We start from the raw sequence: 20,175 nt of genomic DNA, 5'->3' as shown, positions 1-20,175 counted from the left end.
TTGCTCCAGCAGTTAAGACTCTGCTCCCCAGACGGTCAGTGGGGGCACTGCCACCAGACCTAGCAAGTGGGGTCACAGAGAGATAGGACCTCTCGTCCCTCCAGCGGGAGCTCAGCACAAGTGGTGGGGAAAGGGCCACGGTCAGGACAGATAAACTCCAGGCTCAGACCCCTCCTGGCTAAGCGGATCTCCCGCCCTCTGCTCCCAGGTCCAGTCTGCCAGAAAGTCATGGTCAGCGAACCTTCCTCCCTGTCACTCTGCCATCTGTCCAGTTGTCCATCCTTGGACTGGATAAAGATGGTGAGCACAGGCTACACTGGTGTGATGCTCTGTGGGTTCCCAGGGTCACTGGGGAGAGCCAGGAAGTGGGACCCAATCCCATCTTTTTTTTTTTTTTGGTCTTTTTGTCTTTTTAGGGCCGCACCACAGCATGCAGAGGTTCCCAGGCTAGGGGTCTCCAGCCACAGCAACGCAAGATCCGAGCTGCATCTGCGACCCACACCACAGCTCAAAGCAATGCCAGATCCTTAACCCACTGAGCAAGGCCAGGGATCAAACCCGCAACCTCATGGTTCCTAGTCGGATTCGTTAAGCACTGCACCACGACGGGAACTCCCCAATCCCATCTTACTCTGACTCCGATAATGCTAGGCAGTCAAGATCTGAACCCAACTCGAGTGACAGCTAGAGGCCTGTGAATGCAAACACGCATGCGGATGGACTGAATACGTAATGGCCCTTCTAAGGTGTAGAAAAGTATATTTCACATGACCGTAAATGCACAAATAAAAGAGTGAGGTTGAGGAGTTCCCATTGGGGTGCAAGACCACTGAGCCACAACAGGAACTCCAGTATTGTATTTTCGTAATCAGTGAATCCTTACAGTACAACGATACCGGGTGGAGGAGGGGTGTTCTCACCATTTCCTGATGTTACCAATGGGGGGCTTGGAACAGTTTGTACCAGAGCGCTCACAGACACACACACTCAGAGGAGCTGGTAGAAAGAAGGGCCTGGCACTCTCCCCTGAGCCTGCCCTCTTTCTCCTCAACTGCACACACTTAGGGCCAGTGCCTAGTCCCTTCCAGGGCCCCAGTGTCCCCCATGATCCATGGGAAAAAAGCTCTCTTCCTCCAGACAGCCAGGTCTGTCCAAGTTACTAAATCGGAGGCTGGGAATGTTCTGCAAACGCAGGACAAGGACACAGAGACACAATCTTAGCAACACGGTTGCCCCAGGGACCAGAGCTGTGATCACGGCCTCGGCAGCCACAAAGGGACAGGGAGGGAGCCAACTTCTACTAGTGCCCTCCACGGGCACTGCACTGCTAATACCTTCCTCCCAGGGTTTCACTGCCTCCCTGCTCACAACCAAACAAGGGAGGAAGACGAGCCTCCTTGACGGCCAAGGAAACGGAGGCTCCGAGGTGTGGTGACTTGATGGGGCCACCCCGCTGGCTTCGCAAAGTGCAGAGCAAGGTCCATCTGCACTTTCCTCCACGTCTCGCCACACTGCCGCCCCTGCCACACACGCAGACAGCAGACACACACAAGCCTGTTGGTCAGGTACCAGCCTCCCCTTGGCGGCCAGGAAGTCCCTTCTCAAGTCTAGGCTGCAACCTCCCTCCTGTTCACAAATGGCAAGGCCCAGTGGAGGCTTCTGTGAGTGGAGGCCAGGCAGCCTGAGCATCACCCCCAGAGGCTCCGGCTCTTCTTTGCGCTGATGCCAACTGTAAATCTCCCAGGTCCCATTTCCCAATGCCTCCCCTGCCCTCTCAGCCTGTCACCTTGGCGTGATGGGGCTCCAGGAAAGCTGCTCCCGACTGCCAGCCCTAGGACTGGGTACCTCCATCCACTGACCCTTAAAGTACCCACAGTGCACCCAACACTGCTAAGAGGTGAAGCCGAATCTGAAGGCAGGAGGCATGCCCACTGGGAGACCTTCTGCCTGGGTGACCTCAGGCAAGTCTCTGAACCTTGCTGAGTACCAAGGGCCTCTTCTATTACACAGGGTAACATCACCCTGTGGCCAGGCTGCTCTACAGAACCCAAGAGTTAAAGCCTGTGAAAACGCCCAGGGCAGCTTCCTGCTCAGGTGGCCCCATGGGCACTGACAGTGGCAACAGTCATCACACGTGGCAGGGCAGAGTGCCTGCAGAGCCGCGGCTGAACACCACGTGGGGGCAGACACCAGGAGGGGCCCAGGAGCTCAAACCAGCTGAGGTCAGTGGGCCAGTGGGGAGGAGGCGGCGGGAGGCACCCCGGGCCGGGGCAGTGTGAGCAAAGGAGCAGAGGGAGGAATGTGCAGGGCATACGCCAGGACCAGGAATCAAGTGTCTGCCCTGTCAGAGGGTGGGAGGGGCCGCCGGGGAGCAAGGCTGCCGGGTGGGCGGGGCCCAGGCAGACGGGCTTTGACTCCGCCTCCGCGGCTCAGACTGGACTTGCCTCTGCCCACGATGCTGCCATTGAGGCTTCTGGGGGGAGGGGAGAGATGTGCAAAGTGGGGTATTGAGAAGATTAATCCGCTGCAGTGGTGGCAGCGTGTGGATGGCCTGGAGAGACGAAGAGACAGAGACCAATTAGGGGATACTGCAGCGGTCCAGGCAGGAGGCCTGTGAGCCGGCTCTGGCGGATGGGGATGTGCCTTTTGCAGGGAAGGCGCAAGGCAGGAATAAACCAGGCCAGAGCTGAGGGGAGGCCTGCGTTGAGTCACCGCGGCCCTGCCACGGGCCACTCTTAACCCCCACCTCTTCAGCTGCCGCCCGTTCCACTGACCCTAAAATCTCGGCTCCCCAATTCTGACTCCTCAGCTCACCTCACATCTGCTTTTGACAGTCCTGCCAGGTGTTCCCACACATGCAAAAGAGGTGGTTCAGAGAATTCCCTGGAGGCCTAGTGGTTAAGGATTTAGTGTCCCTGATGTGGCTCGGGTTGGACCCCTAGCCCAGGAACTTCCACATGCCATGCACATGGCCAAAAAAAAGAGAGACAGATTGTCCAGATGGGCCACAGTGATGAGATGAGGGTCACTGGGTCAGTGGGACCTCCCTCCGCCTCCACCTCCTCCTCCAAGGAGGTGTGGGAGGTCAGGGGACACCTGAGCAGCAGGAGGTTTCCAGAAGACCCCACAGGCTCATAGAGATCACGACCTTGCTCTTCTCACACCCCCGGAATCACTCCAGCTTGGAAGTTGGCCTCTCTCAGCAGACGTTTTTCTAGCCCCTCCTGCCCACCAGTGCCTCTTAATGAGGGGTGGCTTCAGCCCATCCCCATAGCCTCCTGCCAGCTCCCCAGAACCACCCCGAGGAACACAGAGCTAAGTAGGCGCAGGGCAACCACAGTGCTTACTCGGCTTGGAGATAGTCACCCCAAAGCTTCTGGGACTTAACATTTCAGAGCATCAGCCCCTGCCCATGACCCACTTGCATAAACTCTTCGCTCGGCAGGTGGACCACTTAAAGGTCCAGCTCCAGCCCAGGTAAGTCCCTGCCCCCTCTGCATCTCTGCTGCGGCTGTTGAATTGCTGAGCATCGCCAGAGTCACAAACCTGTGCTGACTGGACATGGGAATACCCTGCTGGGGCCCAGGGCTGCTCTGTGCCTGTATGCATTGCCCCCCACGGCTGGGTCTCCATTTCTCACCCCCAGGAGCTGCCTCAAACCTCTCCCTCGCCTTGGCCGCCATCCCCACTCCCGCCTGCTTCATGGGGCTCGGCTTCCACACCCCAAACAGCTCTGCGTCCTGCAACCTCTCATCTCTCTCCCCTCCTGCAAGGATGCCAGCCCCTCCTCCACCCGCACTTCCGTTTTGTCACCAGCCCCCAGGTGCCCTTGGGCTCCATTTCATTCCATCAGTCATCCCGGTTTTCCTCGCTTCTCCAATATCCCTTCCCTGCCTAAAAGCAGAAACTTTCACATGAATCCAGGTCTGTTCACCCCTGGACCCCATCACTCCAGCTCTCTCCAAGGACCCTCTTCCTGGCTCTCCTCTGAGTGGACGCCAGGGCAGTACCTGAGCCTGCCGCCAGCCTCTCCTGCCAGATGGCCACCTCCCTTCACTTCCCTGACCCTGTGGTGGCCACCTCCTGCCCTCCTAGGGTGTCCCTCCGGCTGCCTTCCTCCCCTCAGGCCAACACTCCTCAGAGGTCAGTCCGAGCGCTTCCTCCCCTTGGCTCCCTGCTCCTCCGTCTCCCGCACTCCCACCTCCCCAGCTGTCACTGGGGTGTAGACGACACAAATCAATCTCCCTCCAAGCCTTGGCGCCTCACCCAGAGAGCCAACCTGCCTGATAGTCTTCCCAGGGTGGCCCACGGCCAGCTCAAATGTGGCATGTCCAAGACAAAGCCTTTCACCTCCTCTCCAAACCTGCGCCTTTCCCGACTTTCAGGCTCCATCCCTTTGCAGGATGCTGTCTTGGAACCTAGGAGTTACCTAGGATCCATGCTTGCCCTTCATCCCTCCAGCAGCCCACAAACCCTGGCAACGGAATTGCTGTGCCCCCACCCACCCATTCTACCCTCCCACCATAATTGGGGCCCTTATCACCTCTGATCTGACGACAGAAATAGCTTCCGGGTCCCTCCCCCAACACAGCCCATACCTCCTGGAAGCTCCGGCTTCAGCTTCAACGGTGCTGCTGAACCCATATCAATCCTTCTCAGACAACTCTGAGCAGGGGTAGGGTGCAGCACGGCTATCCTCCGGAGTAGCCCATGTCTCCCTGTGCATTCCCAGGCCAGGCTGCTGGAAGTCACCCCAATCCGTCCAGCAGGCCTCTCTGCTCTTGGCCCCAGCAGCCAATCCCCACTTATTTTTCAAGGCCACTCTTTTTTTTTTTTTTTTTTTTTTTGTCTTTTTGCTATTTCTTTGGGCCGCTCCCGCGGCATATGGAGGTTCCCAGGCTAGGGGTCGAATCGGAGCTGTAGCCACTGGCCTACGCCAGAGCCACTGCAACGCGGGATCCGAGCCTCGTCTGCATCCTACACCACAGCTCACGGCAACGCCGGATCGTTAACCCACTGAGCAAGGGCAGGGACCAAACCCGCAACCTCATGGTTCCTAGTCGGATTCGTTAACCACTGCGCCACGACGGGAACTCCCTCAAGGCCACTCTTAAAAGCCACCTCCTTCAAGAAGTCCTCCCAAGGCCCCCATCTGGGTGTGAGCATCTCTCCTCTGTCCTCAGAAGTCTCCTTGAGGGCATTTGGCATAATCACCCATGAAGCAGGATGACTTTTCTGCTGGAACTGAAGTTTCTTGGGTGCTCCTGGCACTGCCCCCACCCCTGTTCTATTATTCTACCCTCAGGTGCTGTGCAGAGCGGGTGTTTCCCATTTGCTGAACTCGGGGAGCCAGAGCCAGAGAATGTCTGCAGGAAGGGGAGCACCCATTTAACTAGCTGTCTCCAAAACAGCACCCCCCCACACACACATCTAGAGAAGCTTTAAAAGTCTGGGGCCAGTGCACCTGTAAAAAGATGGTTCCCCCAAATCTTGCTCAGCCCCCAGCCCCAGCTCCTCAGCCAGGGCCCGTCTGCCTGGAGATCAAGGAACCGGGTAGGTTCTGTAAACCCCTGTCTTGGAAGACCACGTGGGGTATCCATGCAAGTATCCGTTTTCTGGGGAGAGGGTCCCAGCTTTCAGCAAAATCCAAAAGGAGCCAATGAATGCCCTCAAAGTTAAGACCAACCACATCTGGACTCTCCCCCACCCCACCCCACCCCCAGCTTCCCCTGCCTTGAACAGCTGACCTCACTCGCTTATAAATAGAAACCCTCCCTGGACATGTATCTAGAGTGACAGGATGGGCCCGGAGTCTGAGAAACGAGCAGAATCATCACCTGCCCTGTCCTTTCCTGGCCAGAAAGGTGGTCTATTCTGGACCCTCCCTGTCTCTTTTCTGCAGCCTGGGAGACCACTCCCCACCATCGCATACACGCTCTTGTCCCGCCTCTAGAATATGAGGTTGGCCCCTGCCCTCAGCAACCCAGAACCAGGAAGGGGATGATTAGGAAGCTCCTATGATTAAGACCCCCCTCCCCACCCACCCCCGTGCCCTCCCCTCCCCCAGAGGGGCCTTGCCTCCACACAAGCCCAGGCAGGGACAGGTTCCAGGAGACAGCCTCTCTTCCGAGTTCCTACAAAACGCTGGATGTCCCACAGGCACCGTGTCTGCCAACACCCTCCGGCCCAAATCTGCACGAGCCCCATTGCTCCCACCCCAGGCAGAAACGTGGGTGTCATGCTTGTGGTCTCCTCCCTGAAAATATCCAAATGGTGTTTGAGTTCTACAGATTCAGCCACCTGCTAGTTCTCTCCAGCTCTCTTGTGTCCATCTCCAGGGAGAGATGTATAAATGGCCCGAACTACTGCAGTAGCCCTCTGCTTGACTCTCTGCCTCCTGTCTCCCTCTCCACTTGATTCCCCCCCCCTTTTTTTGGCATTTTAGGGCCACACCCACAGCATATGGAGGTTCCCAGGCTAGGGGTACAATCGGAGCTACACCTGCCAGCCTACACCACAGCCACAGCCACAGTCACTCGAGATCCAAGCCACGTCTGTGACCTACACCACAGCTCATGGCAACACCAGATCCTTAACCCACTGAGTGAGGCCAGGGGTGGAACCTACAACCACATGGTTCCTAGTCAGATTTGTTTCCACTGTGCCACAATGGGAACTCCTCGATGACTTTTTTGATAGAGCACAAAACTACGCATATCATAGACTTGCTTAAAACCTTTGTTGGGAACATACCACCTTCAGGATAAAATCCAAACTCCTTCTTAGACCTCTCAGGGCCTGGCCCTGAGTTTTTTTCCACCCACCTCTTGTTACTTGCCCATCCCAGCCTCCACCCAGCGCCCCATTCCTTCTGAACATCTTAGAAATCTCCCCATTTTGGTATCTGGTGCCTCTGGCCCTCCCCATGCTGTGCCTTTCCCTCCACCCTTCACTGGCCATATCTTACTCTTTTTTTCAAACTCAGCTCTGAGGTCATGTCCTACGGAATTCCTCCCTGAATCATTAACAGAGTCTGGGTCACGGGCTCCTGTGTGCATCCTTTCCAAGCGTGTACTACATCAAGAATGTCTGGGAGTTCCTGTCGTGGCGCAGTGGTTAACGAATCCGACTAGGAACCATGAGGTTGCGGGTTCGATCCCTGGCCTTGCTCAGTGGGTTAAGGATCCGGCGTTGCTGTGAGCTGCAGTGTAGGTTGCAGACGAGGCTCGGATCCCTTGTTGCTGTGGCTCTGGCGTAGACTGGTGGCTACAGCTCCGATTCGACCCCTAGCCTGGGAACCTCCATATGCCGCGGGAGCGGCCCAAGAAATGGCAAAAAAAAAAAAAAAAAAAGAATGTATGACTGTTTACTTGGTGAGGTGTTGAGAGGAAGGACAAAGTGCCCCAGCCCCAAAGTGTGCCAGAGCATCTTGTTGTGCCCTTGTCTTCCCAACTCCATGTGCAGTGACGTCATATCGGTAGCTTGCAAACAGCCATAATGGGAGCATTTACACCATGGAAATTGGCAGACACTGCAAACACCACAAATCAGGACTTTTTTTTCTTTTTCTTTTTGGCTGTAAAAAGCACTTCCCAGTGGCATGCAGAAATTCCCAGGTCAGGGATCAAAACCAAGCCACAGCAGTGACAATGCAAGATCCTTAACCAGCTGTGCCACCAGGGAACTCCAGGACATCTTTTCTTTGTAAAGGGCTGGTTGTTAAACATTTATCAGCATGCCTCTGCTTAGGCCCAATTCTGATGCACAGAAAATGTGTGTGAAATGAATGGATGGATGGATGGATGGATAGTTCACAGGTTCCTTGTTCCCCATACCGCCCCCTAGTGGATGGGACACAGTTGCCCGCCCTCCATCAGATCACACCTTCGACCTCATATCACATTCTTTTTTCTTTTTTTCTTTTTAGGGCTGCACCAGCGGCATATGGAAGTTCCCAGGCTAGGGTAGAAGCAGAGCAACGTCCGATCCAAGCCACATCTGTAACCTACGCCACAGTCTGATGCAGCACCAGATCCTTAACTCACCAAGCAAGGCCAGGGATCGAACCTGAATCCTCATGGATACTAGTCAGGTTCTTAACCCTCTGAGTCATGACGGGAACTCATCGTGTCATATTCTTGCTCCCTCCACAGAGTCCTGCATCCTTGTCCACCTCACCAGTCTCTCTGAACAAACCAGCCCTGTCACTTCTCTGCCAGCTGGTGGGTTAAGGGTGGGGAAAGGGAGAGTGTGGATAGCATGGGGCCCACCTTGGGTCGGGTGGGGTATGACAAAATGGGTGCTTCCTCAGTCAAGAGGCTGGTGGAGAGGGGCAGAAGGGGTACCACTGTCCCCGGCAGGAAAGCCGAATGATGGGGAGGGTCAGTGACAGTGGGAGAGCACAGGGCTGGAAAGGGCAACAGCAAACCGGGCTGGAAAGAGAGCTGGGCTTCTCCTCCAGGGAAGCACAGTAACACCCTCTCCAGTGTTCCCCTCTCTGATTAATACTAGGATCGATGGCCCCTCATCACGGGCACTGGAGGGAAACCATGAGCCTCTGTCAGCATCTGCGGACACACTTCCTCGCTGTCTCTCTGGGCTCCCTGGCTCAACCGGCTCCTCCTCTCTCCTTCATCTGAGGCTCCCTCTGAGCCTCTGTCTCCTCATCCCTGCTCCGTCTGTCCTTGTTTGCATCTGGGTCTTTGTCTGTTTGGGGCTCTTTCTCTGCATGGGTCTCTGTCAGCCCTAAACCTCTGCATCTCCTCCCCAGGAGTCTCCATCTCTTGTGTCTGCATCTCTGACCCTCTTATCTTTGTGTCTCTGCCTTCCTTTTCTCTCTCTCCCTCTGGGTCTCCACCTTGCTCTCTGTGCCCGTATCTCCCTTTATCGCTGTCTCTGTCTCTCCTTTTCTCTGTCTCCCTCTGTGTCTCCATACCCCCCCGCCCCCTGTCTCTGACTTTCCAGATCTCCTCACTCCCTTCCCGGCCCTCCCGCAGCCTGCTCAGGTTCCAGGACCCAGATGGCAGGACGTTCACGCCGCAGTGCCTGCAAGCACAGGGCCATGGCTGCCTCTGGGATTTCCTACCACCCCAGCCCCTGAGCCTGCCAGGCAGCAGCAGTCAGTCCTCTAGCTGCCTAGCCTGCTGAGGACTCCCACTCACCCCTGTGGGGCCCTCAGCGGCCAAGTATTGGGACAAACTCCTCCCTGGAGCAGACCCCGTGCCGCCACTGAGTGGGGACCCCCTAGTGCTGAGGGCTTGGGGCTCTGTCCCCCGCTTTCCTCAGACTCTTGGATAAGATGCTGCAGGCACCCCTGACTGAACTGTTTTTACTTTTCCCCAAGGGGTTGTCCTGTTTGATGGCTAACTGAAAGCCCTCTCGCTGCAGCTTCATCTGCCCTCCGTCTCTGTGACTCAGCTTCTTTCTGGTGCAAAGTCTCCACCAGCAGCTGAAGATCTGCCCCCCTGGCAGAGGGGCACATGATGAAAGCCGGAACTGGGATAAGGGGGAGAAGGTTCAGGTTCAGGCTTGGGAGCCCGGGAATGGCAGATTAAGAGATGCCACCACCTGGGTCCCTGCGACAGGAAATGCTTCCCCCGCCAGTCAGGCAGAGTGTAGCACCTCTCCCCAGGAGGGTGACTGAGCAGACGTGTGAGCACACACACCTACGGCCTACGCGCCCAGACACAACACACCCACCAAAGTGCCATTCGCCCCACCTGCTGACACTGCCGCTCTGCCTCCACCTCACCTCCAAAGGAAGGGAACAGGGTGTACCCAGCTGGGTGCAGGTCACTGAGGCATGAGCAAGGGGCATCAACATGGTGTGATGGTGGGGAGGGAGGGGCTGGGCCTGGGGTGCACCTGGCCGGACAGGGTAGTGGGGGCAGGAGCTGAGTGCTGAGTGGGGTGGACAGTAAGGGGCTTTGGAGCCCCCTGAAAAGTGGACATCTCATGTTTGCTCCAGCCACAGCTTGGACCTAGGATCGCCAGCCTCGATCGAGATCCCCTTCTTCCTGCTTCCCCCAACGCCGGCACCCCCCACCCCGGGGGGCTCGCCCATTGGAGCTCAGGCCCCGCTCCTTTCCACACCACGTGAGCATGCGCACCCTCCACACCTCTGGCTCTTACACAGGCATAGACTGTTGGGGGCGGGGCGAGGGGCGGGGTGGGCGGGGCAGGGGGCGGGCTGGGGACGGGTTGGCACAGTGCGCAGCCTCGGTCCACACCAGGGAAGGTCGGATTCTGACAGCCCTGACCCCTCCCCGAGCCCCAGGGCAGAGACTAAACTCAGGAAAAAAAGAGCACAGGAGTTCCCGTCATGGCGCAGTGGTTAACGAATCCGACTAGGAACCATGAGGTTGCGGGCTCGATCCCTTGCCTTGCTCTGTGGGTTAAGGATCCGGCCTTGCCGTGAGCTGTGGTGTAGGTTACAGACATGGCTCGGATCCCGCGTTGCTGTGGCCCTGGCGTAGGCCGGTGGCTACGGCTCCGATTCGACCCCTAGCCTGGGAATCTCCATGTGCCGCGGAAGCGGCCCTAGAAAAGGCAAAAAGACCAAAAAAAAAAAAAACAAAAAAACAAAAAAAACAAAAAAAAGAAGGAAGAGCACAGAAGGGCCTCTGAACGGCAGCACCTGCCTGCTGGCCTCCGTTCTTTCCCAAGAATCCCGCCAAGGGGGTGACCTGGAAGGCCCCACTGGGGGGAAGGGCTGCCTTCTGGAAAGAGCCCTATGGGGGTGAAGCCATTGCCAGTTGTGAGGCCCCCATGGTGCCTGCTCCCATCTCCAGTCACTACGGGGGGGGGGGGGGAGCAGTGGGATTCCCCAGGCCGCCCCTTCTGTCCTTGCGCGGCTCTGAGAGAGGAAACCGCTTCCTCCCCCGCATCCCGGATCCCATTGCTCGCAGCCACCGGCCCCACAAAACAAGCCTGCTCCCTCTTCCACATGACAGCCCTTCAAATATTTGAAGACAGCTCGCCTGTCCCTGCTGAGCCTCCTCTTCTCCTGACTAAACAGCCCGGTTCTTAGAACGATTCCTCAAACGCAATGGTTTCAAGTCCCCTCACCATGCTGGGAGCTCTTCTCCACCAGCGCAGCCCTCCCCGCTCGCTCGGCTCGCAGCAGCAGCAGCAAGGCTCCCAGAACAGAGGCCGAGAGCAGATGGCCTTCCTCCCTCCCCTACCCAGGTGCAGGCTCCAGCCCTCCACTCCGCATCCCTACCTGCCCAGCCCCCTCCTGCCTCCAGTCAATCACACCCCCAATTACTGAGTCCGGTGAACGGGGGGCGGGGGGGGGGGGGGGCCCAGCCCATCCTCCGTTTGTGCCTTGTGATTGTCCTTCCGAAAAGGCCTTGCCCCCATCTGATGCCTGCCACTCATGTACTTCTTTTAAAGCCCGCCTCCTCTCAGAAGCCTTCCCAGATAACACAGCATCCAGTTCAGATCCCGCCCCTGCCCTGAGCAACCTCCACACTCAGAGAGACAGAGTGACATTCACTGGCTTTCACTCTCCAAAGAGCCCCCACGTGTTGGCGCATCACCCTCTGGTCCTCCTCCCCGCGGCGCGGTGCAGGCTAGGGGCAGGGGGCTGAACTGAACGTGGGGCGGGAGGGGAGGAAGGCAGAGGGTCCCGGCCCCAGGGACCAGGTCCTTGCCCGTGCCCTTACCTGCTCGTGGTATTCGATGCCCATGCTGAGCGTGTTGACCAGGATGGCGATCATGATTCCCCTACCAAAGTACTTGCTGTCCACAATCTTTCGGAAGGTGTCACAGATCAGCCTCCAGAAGGCCAGCACAGAGTTGGGCTCCCCGTCCAGCCCCAGGCTCTGCCGACGCCCTCTGTGGGGGTCCCGGAGGTCGCCATGCTGGGCGTCCTGTGTGAACTCATAAACCGCCTCGCTGTCTGAGTCAGGCATATCGTGGCCGGCGAGCTCTGCCTCCCCTGCCCCAGCCCGGGCACAGTAGGGACAGCTGTCTGGGCCACAGGCTCCACTGTCTGCCTTCAAGCAAGGGCTGGAGATCTTGCAAGAGCTTTGGCAGGTGCCTGGGACAGGAAGGTAGAGGTTAGAGGCTCCAGAGTTTCCTATTGGGGGCAGCCCATCCCTCGGAGTGGGTATAAAATGAGGGGGAAGTTTGGGGTGCTTTCAGTGATGGAGTACTGGGCATTTGGTGGGCAGGGGTGCTGAATGACCTGCAAGATGGACCATCCTGAGCAACAGAATATCCCCAAATGCCAGTAGCATCCCACTAACAGTCATTGCTGGTTTTGGGGTCCAGACAGGTGGCCTTGAGGTCCTCTGAGGTCCCAGGCAGCTCCTATGTCCTAGAAGGGCCATCTTTCCTTCCCAGGGAAGCCAGCCCTGCATCAACACTGCTCTGAGTAGCATCTTCCAAAGGATCCTTAAGACACACACCCACAAACGTGTAGCCGTGTACATTCTCATATCAGACACATGCCCAGTGCACTAGACACATACTCACATATACAAGTATACTGTATTTATATACCTACTATTTGTGAGTCACACATACATGGCAGACCCATGCCAGGCACATGCACACGTGGGTGCAAGACACGAGCACCACCTCATGTGCATAGGCATGTACCTACACAGCTGAGACACGTGTGTACACAGGTGCAGTGAACACCAGACACATGCATGCAGACAGGCACACACACATCCAACTGCGCATGAGCACACACACAGTGACCTATCCCGAGACATCAAAGCCCATTTAAATCCAGCTTTGAGGAGCTCCCATCATGGCTCAGTGGTTAACGAATCCGACTAGGAACCATGAGGTTGCGGGTTCGATCCCTGGCCTTGCTCAGTGGGTTAACGATCCGGCATTGCTGTGAGCTGTGGTGTAGGTTGCAGACGCGGCTTGGATCCCGAGTTGCTGTGGCTCTGGCGTAGGCTGGTGGCTACAGCTCCGATTCGACCCCTAGCCTGGGGACCTCCATGTGCCGTGGGAACGGCCCAAAAAAATGGCAAAAAGACAAAAAAAAAAAAAATCCAGCTTTGTCCATGGACTGTGAGAGCTGAAAGGAACCTCAGATACCACCCAAGGAAAGCATGGATGTGAAGACACCCTGCTCTGGGCCCGGCCCCTTGGAGGCATCCAAGGCTTTCCTTCCGGATGCACACGGGAGGGTGTCAGTGAGCAGCACTGACATCTTCTAAGATGGTCCCAGCCCTGCCTGTTACACAGAAGGAAACGGAACCATGCGTGCATGCAGTTGGCTGGCGCCCCATGGCAAGGTGGTGGAAGAGCTGGCACAAGAACCCCTCCCACCGTCCGTCCTGTGATGGCAACTTCCTGTCCCAGCCCACATTCCCACACAATATCCCACAGATATCCCACTTCTCCCACGTGCCACATCCTTCCTGAAACACAGGCCCGGGGCATCAGCGACAGTGAGTCTGTGTGTGGAGGAGGGTGCACCACCCCTGCCCGACTGGGGGAGCCCACAGGTGCGAGTGTCTTCCACCCATCAGCCTCGTAGCCCCTGAGGACTTGCTGCGCCAAGCCCATTCTCCCTATGGGGACGGAGTGAAACTCATGTTTACAAGAGTCCCCTTAGGAGTTCCCGACATGGCACAGTGAAACCAAATCCAACTAGGAAACATGAGGTTGCGATTGGGTTGGGGATCTTGCGTTGCCGTGAGCTGTGATGTATGCACGGTCGCAAACTCGGCTCAGATCCTGCATTGCTGTGGCTGTGGCTGTGGCTGTGGCACAGGCCAGCAGCTGTAGCTCTGATTTGATCCCTAGCCTGGGAATCTCCATATGCCTCAGGTGTGGCCCTAAAAAAAAAGAAAGAAAATAAAGAAAAACTTGGAGTTCCCCTCATGGCTCAGTGGTTAACGAATCCAACTAGGAACCATGAGGTTGCGGGTTCCATCCCTGGCCTTGCTCAGTGGGTTAAGGATCTGGCATTGCCGTGAGCTGTGGTGTAGGTTGCAGATGCAGCTCAGATCCTGCATTGCTGTGTCTCTGGCGTTGGCCGGTGGCTACAGCTCCGATTCAACCGCTAGCCTGGAAACCTCCATATGCTGCAGGTGAAGCCCTAGAAAAGGCGAAAGACAAAAAAAAAACTTAAAAAAAAAAAAAGAGCCACCTTAGCGTGAGACACAATGCTGCACAGAGTCATAGACCATTTTCCTTCTGAACCTTGCAACAAGGACCAAGGAGCGTGGGCCTCAGAGTCAAAGGGCCCTGACTTCACCCATCACTAGTGGCACGGCCATGGACAAGTCACAAAACCTCTCCAAGCCTCCTTTTTCTCATCAGTAAAGTGGGGACAATAAGAAAGATGAGCACTTAAACTGATGAGAGGATCCAATGGGGTTTTGTCTGCAAAGCCTGTGACAGGCGCACAGCAATCCATCAACAACGACTATATTACTACAGAGAGCACAGAGCAGAGCACACAATAGGTACTCATTACACGATGGCCATTGTTATTATTCCAGTGTGGGAATTCTGATTCCCAGTTTCACAGATGAGAGAATTAGGACTCTAAGAAGCAACATGACTGGTGGACGGTCCCACGGCCGAGTGACAGGATGGGAATCCAAGCCCTGTCCTCTGACTCCAGAGCCCCCAGTCCCTTCCAGGACGGGACATTACCCGGGTCCCAGGTGAGGGGCACCAACATACCCCCGACCCTGTTTTCTCACCTGTACTCTGTGTCTCCAGCAGCTTGTGCATAGAGCTGTAGGGCCCAGGCGGGATGTTGAAGCTGGTGAGGGTGGGGGGTCCAGAGGTGGGGGCCACCTCCATTAGTGCCTTCTCTTTCAGCATCTCCGGTGGAGGGCTGGTGTGCACGGTGGGGTACACCTTCCCACTGCCCGCAGTCCTGCCCGATGCCTCAGATGGTGACCTGGGAGGGGGCGCCTGGCGGCAGACTGGCTCCAAGTGGCAGTCAGCATGGTAGAAGCTGTGCACAGACTCTGCCCCCCCTGGTGAGCCCCTGGAGAGGGCGGGGGTTGAGGGTGGCGGCAGCATGAGCCGGCGGGACCCATTAGCATCCCTGTCCTGGATCTGCAGGTTGGCCCGGGGGGCCCGCAGCGTCCCGTTGCCCAGGTGGTAGTGGTGGTGATGGTGGTGGTGATGGTGCACCAGGTGGTGGACAGATGGACGGCGGTGGGAGCGGGAGCAGCTGCTGCTAGGCTGGGGCTCCTGGCCCCCTCGGGGTGCTGGGCTGCTCAGCAGCCCGGCCCGCACGCCCACTGCCCGGGAGACCTGGGCCAGCCTTCGGGCTGCTTTACGGAGGATGTACACGAGGTACTTAAGCAGCTCCTCGTAGCAGCTGCCTGGCTCGGAGAAGCTGGCCAGGGTGCTGGCATTGGAAAGGAATCGCACACGCTGCTCTCGCATCAGCTGGCTTTCCCGCTGCTTCGTCTCTGAAAACTGCGTGGCAATCACCACCAGGCATAGGTTGATCATGAAGAAGGAGCCCACCTGTGGGGGGTGGGGACAGAAGGAGGAGACAGCCTGAAGGAAAGGGAATCTCAGTGCCAGGGGCCGAGGACCAAGCGGTTCCCATGTGCCAGGTGCCGGGCTTCAATAACTGCCCAAGCGTCATCCTGTTTTATTCTCATGAAGCCTGAAGAGGTGACGTTTTTACTGTCTCCATTGACAAGGGAGGAGGGGCTCAAGAGGTGGAGGAAATTTCCCGCGATCATTCAGCTAATCCATTGATGAAGCTAAGACTCGGAACCAGCCTCTTTGGAATTCTAAAGCATGGCTCTTGATCGTGAGGCTATCCTGCAAGGCTCTCTCCCAAACTGCCTGCCCCTAAACACACCCATCCTCTGGGATTCTGAGCATCCCTCCGCAATTCCCATCAGGAGTAGGGAAGGCTGTGGAAAGGAATGCTCTCTTGGGAACGTGGGGTTTTCACACGGGATTGAGCTTCTTCTAAAATCCTGGCAGAAACATTGTTCACAAAACTCTTGCTTCCAGTCCCAAGCCTAGCTATGTGACCTTGAGCGAGCCACTTAACATTGGGGCTTCAGTATCCTCATGACCAGTGGCCTTGCCTGTATCCCTTTCCCCCCACACCTCTCCCCTCCCCCAGCTGGATGATGGGCTGACCCCTGAACCCTCAGGACCGGCCAGGCTGTCACTCTGACGTGGCCCCACTCCCCCCGCCTCCACCTCCGTGCCTCAGTTTCCCCAAGACTCTGGGAGGGCAACGGCTTGGACAACAATCCAGAATGAAAGGTAATGAATATTTATGGTGACAAAGCAGATTTTTTTTTCTAGATTGTGTCCTAGTAATTATGATAATTAGCTTCACTAGTGTGATTCCAAAGGGCTGTTTGGAAAGATTTTTCGTGGCGTGTGGGAGGATAGAAACTAGGGCCCTTACCTCGCTGTCTGCTTCCTTTCCACCCCCTAAGCCCAAGGAGAGCCGAATGGTGAAAAGATCAAGCTTCTGCTTCCACTCCTCCTGCTGTGCTGGCCTTGCCACCCAAGTGATGGGGGTGTTGGGGGGTGGGCAGACAGGAAGGTTACGGGGTGGGGGAGGGGAGTGGTGCAGGAGCAAGGGGGGCAGGGGGCTGTTTTCTCTCCAAGACCCCTCTCACTCACAAAGAGGTTTTTATTCTGTCTCCACCTCACGCTGGAGCCTGTCCTAAGTCTTTTTTGTGTGTGTGTGTCTTTTTTGTCTTTTTAGGGCCACACCCACAGCATATGGAGGTTCCCAGGCTAGGGGTCGAATCAGAGCTATAGCCTCCAGCCTATGCCAGAGCCACAGCAACACCAGATCGGAGCAGCGTCTGTGACCTACACCACAGCTCACGGCATTGCCGGATCCTTAACCCACTGAGCGAGGTCAGGGATTGAACCCACAACCTCATGGTTCCTAGTCAGATTCGTTTCCGCTGCGCCCCAACAGGAACCCCCGAATGTGTCCTAAGTCTTGAGTAGATCTTAATCTCTTTCTCTCAATATCCTGTCTGGCTCTGTCACTGGCCTCTTGGTGACATGGAATGGAGCCGGATTTGGAGTCCATAGCCTGGGGTTGAATTCTCAGCTCCAGTTGCTTACTTAGCCCAGCGACCAAGCCTCTAAACCTCAGGGTTCTTATTTAGGAGAAGAGGCCACTGTCCCTACACCTGCCACCTCGCAGGGGGTTCTGAGGATTAAGCAGGCAGCAGATGTTAAGGCACACTTCAGCCGGCGACACTCCACCCAGCAAGATTAATCCACAGCACAGGCAGAGCACAGGGGTGGGGGGTCAGACAAATGAGGAAATGTCAGTTTGCTCATCTGTAAAATGGAGATGATGACAGGATCTGGGTGAGGATTAAATGCACCAGCACATAGAGTGCTCAGAGCGAGGATGGCTGCTTAAGAGAAAGGACTGGCACATAGTAAGTGCTCAATAAATACTAGCTACAAGTAGTAGCAATTAAATTCTTCATCATGAATGGTAGTAATTCAAACTAGGGACTGTTGCTACCTTCGCCCCCGTCTTCTGTCCTTATAAAGTCTTGAAACTTCTGAACTGAAAGGAACAAGCGATCACGCCGTGCTTCTCAACACTGAATGATAGGAATTTGGGGTGCCACGATTCTTTGTAGGACTGTCATTTGGGGGTGTCTATTACCTTCCCCCTGCCCCTCAGCCAAAAGCCAATAACAGGACCGGACCACCTTTTGCCATTTCTGAATGCCCTCTGGGAAAGGCAACATCACCCTGGGTTGAGGAGCGCCCGTTTTCCTGATGAAGCAGCAGATGCCCAGGGTGGGGCGGAGGGCCTCTTGGGGAATGCCTTGCCCACAGCTATAAGTGGCAGCAAATGATAGGCCTTGGCCTTGGCTGTCTTCCTGACATCTCATGACAGGTGTCCTCTGCCTGTGTCTCTATAGCACTTGCCCTGAGAGCTCACACTTCAGACGGGGCAAGCCTCCCCGTCTCTGGACTCCCTCCACCCGTTTTCCCAGGATCCCCCATCCCCACAGGGGCCGGAGGCATCACTCACGATGATGAGGAGGATGAAGTAGATGAAGTTGTAGAAGGAGTGAGCATCCATCACAAAGTACATGATGTCGACCCAGCCCTCCAGCGTGATGACCTGGGGAGGGTACAGAGGGGCAGGCTGTCTCTGGGCTCCCTAAAGCCTCCTACCGTCTCGTCCAGAGGCCCCCGACCCCATCCCAACCCTGAGAACAACAGCTCCAAGCCTGGACCGTGTCCTGGCGCTTGCATTCTGGGGACTCTCCCGGTGCGCACGCCACCCCACCTGGAAGATGGCGATCCAGGCATAGCCGATGTTGTCGAAGTTGATGGCGCCCTTGAAAGGGTTGTGCTCCCCCGCAGAGCAGTTGGTGTAGTACTGGTTCCAGTTGACGCAGGTGGTGTTGCTGGAGCTGTTGTAGGCCTCGTAGTCCAGGCCGCAGGGCGGGCCGCCACCCCCGTCCCCGCGCAGCGTGGGCACACTCCTGCAGGAGCGCATGCCGTTCTCGCGGGGCTGGGAGCAGATGAAGGGGTTTTCGTCCTCGTTCTCTGTCTGGTAGTAGCGCTCCAGGTCCACACTCAGGGGGCTGTGGCAGGGGGACAGACAGGGATGAGGCTGGGAGCAGAGTTCTTGGGGATTGGGCCCCAGGAAGGGAGAGCCGTGTGAATGCACTGAGGGGCAGGATGAGTGCTAGGCAGGGACAGGGATTTGGGGGTGCAGATGGGGGTGCCGGGAGCATTCGGACTGAGAGGGAGACTCCAGAGTCGGGATGTGGGAGGGCTATGTCCTAGAGCAGTGGTTCCCAACATGGTTGCACTTGAGGCTCCCTGAGGAGCTTTGCAAAGTCCCCCCACCCAGCCTGAAGCCCACACCAATGAAATCAGAATCTGTAGGGGGGTGGGGACCCAGGTTCCAGGAATTCTTTAAACGCCCCAGGTGACCCCCCCAGTGTGTCGCCAAGTGTGAGTACCAGACCTGTCACCAATCTGAGGACAGATAATGTCACTAGCAACAGGGACTGAGACAGATCCCAGCCCCACGACCACTTCCAGGTCATCTCTGGGCCCATGCACCACTCACAGGCTGAAATTCTCGGGCAGGAAGCATCGGTTACGAAGCAGCCCTGCCCACAGCTGGACGCCAACGATGCCGAAGATGAAGAAGACGAAGAAGCACAGCAGTAGGACGTTGCCCAGCATGGGGAGCGTGTCCAGCAGCAGCGTGACGAGGATGCGCATGCCTGTGGGGGGGGGGGGGTGCAGAAGCCACGCTGGGGCCGCCAGGCTGGCCGGGCTAGGCTGGCTGCCACGGGCCTGGCAGCACTCCCAGAGGGGGCCCGCTGGGGCCTCTGAGGCTGAGACAGCCCGACTCAAGCGAGAGGGAAACCAACAGACACCTCGAACTCTGCAGGCAGCCCTCACAGTCCCTAACCCCTGCCCGCTATCCCCCTTGGCCTGCCCACACCGCCAAGGATGGGTAGACACGCCACGGTTCCCAAAGCACCCCTCAGCACCGCATCCCACCGCACTCTCCCATCATCATCCTGGCGTGGACATCACCCCCAAGTTACAGATGAGGATGGAGGCTCAGAGAACTGCCCTGACTGGTCCAGCATCGCGGAGCTGCTAAGCGTGGGTGCCAGGACTTAAACCGGGCTCTCTGCTGCTGAATCCCATTCCATGTGCGTGCACACACACACCACACACACACTCCCCTCCCACTCCCTTCTCCCACCAGACGTGGTCATCTGACCTTTCTAAGTTAGAGCCGCCGAAGTCATTGGGGAAACGGAGGCAGAGAACTCCAGCAGAGCCATTAGCAGGAAGGAATTTCCCTTTGAGAGCCAAGCCCTATGCCCTGTGTTTCACTGGGGTTCGGAGCCCACCTCCCTGAGTTTAGTCTCTGCTTGGTCCAGATCCTCCCATCAGGACCTGAGGCGATACAGGCTGTTTTCTTCAGGTGGCTTTCAGTGAAAAACCCCTTCCACGGGGAAAGCCACCACAACCCTGCCCCTAAGATACACTTAGAGATGCTGGGAGTTCCCGTCGTGGCGCAGTGGTTAACGAATCCGACTAGGAACCATGAGGTTGCGGGTTCGGTCCCTGCCCTTGCTCAGTGGGTTGATGATCCGGCATTGCTGTGAGCTGTGGAGTAGGTTGCAGCCGCGGCTCGGATCCCGCATTGCTGTGGCTCTGGCGTAG

At 56.9% G+C, this 20,175-nt stretch overlaps 1 protein-coding gene across 24 annotated transcripts in view; it reads right to left on the bottom strand.

Moving 5' to 3' along the window:
• CACNA1G (calcium voltage-gated channel subunit alpha1 G) overlaps positions 1 to 20,175 on the bottom strand; it is a 68,714-nt gene that overhangs the window by 38,052 nt on the left and 10,487 nt on the right. For all 24 annotated transcript variants that reach the window (XR_014821197.1, XR_014821198.1, XR_002337177.2 and 21 more), the window contains exons 5-9: positions 19,055 to 19,214; positions 18,260 to 18,560; positions 17,999 to 18,091; positions 14,685 to 15,468; positions 11,667 to 12,043 (exon numbers count right to left, since the gene is read on the bottom strand). Coding sequence is in view for 20 of the 24 variants with exons in the window: in XM_021067177.2 (XP_020922836.2) it covers positions 11,667 to 12,043; positions 14,685 to 15,468; positions 17,999 to 18,091; positions 18,260 to 18,560; positions 19,055 to 19,214 (1,715 nt within the window). In the remaining 4 variants the exon portion in view is untranslated. The remainder of the gene's footprint in view (positions 1 to 11,666; positions 12,044 to 14,684; positions 15,469 to 17,998; positions 18,092 to 18,259; positions 18,561 to 19,054; positions 19,215 to 20,175) is intronic.

The sequence above is a fragment of the Sus scrofa genome, chromosome 12 (genome assembly GCF_054392235.1).
Source record: "Sus scrofa isolate SSC_HxYL_T2T_F1_AM1 chromosome 12, Sscrofa_HxYL_maternal_Yorkshire_Landrace_v2.0, whole genome shotgun sequence".
In the NCBI taxonomy this organism is placed as follows: Eukaryota; Metazoa; Chordata; class Mammalia; order Artiodactyla; family Suidae; genus Sus; species Sus scrofa.
Note: the sequence above shows the minus strand (reverse complement) of the source record. Positions and strands in the feature narration are given on the sequence as shown.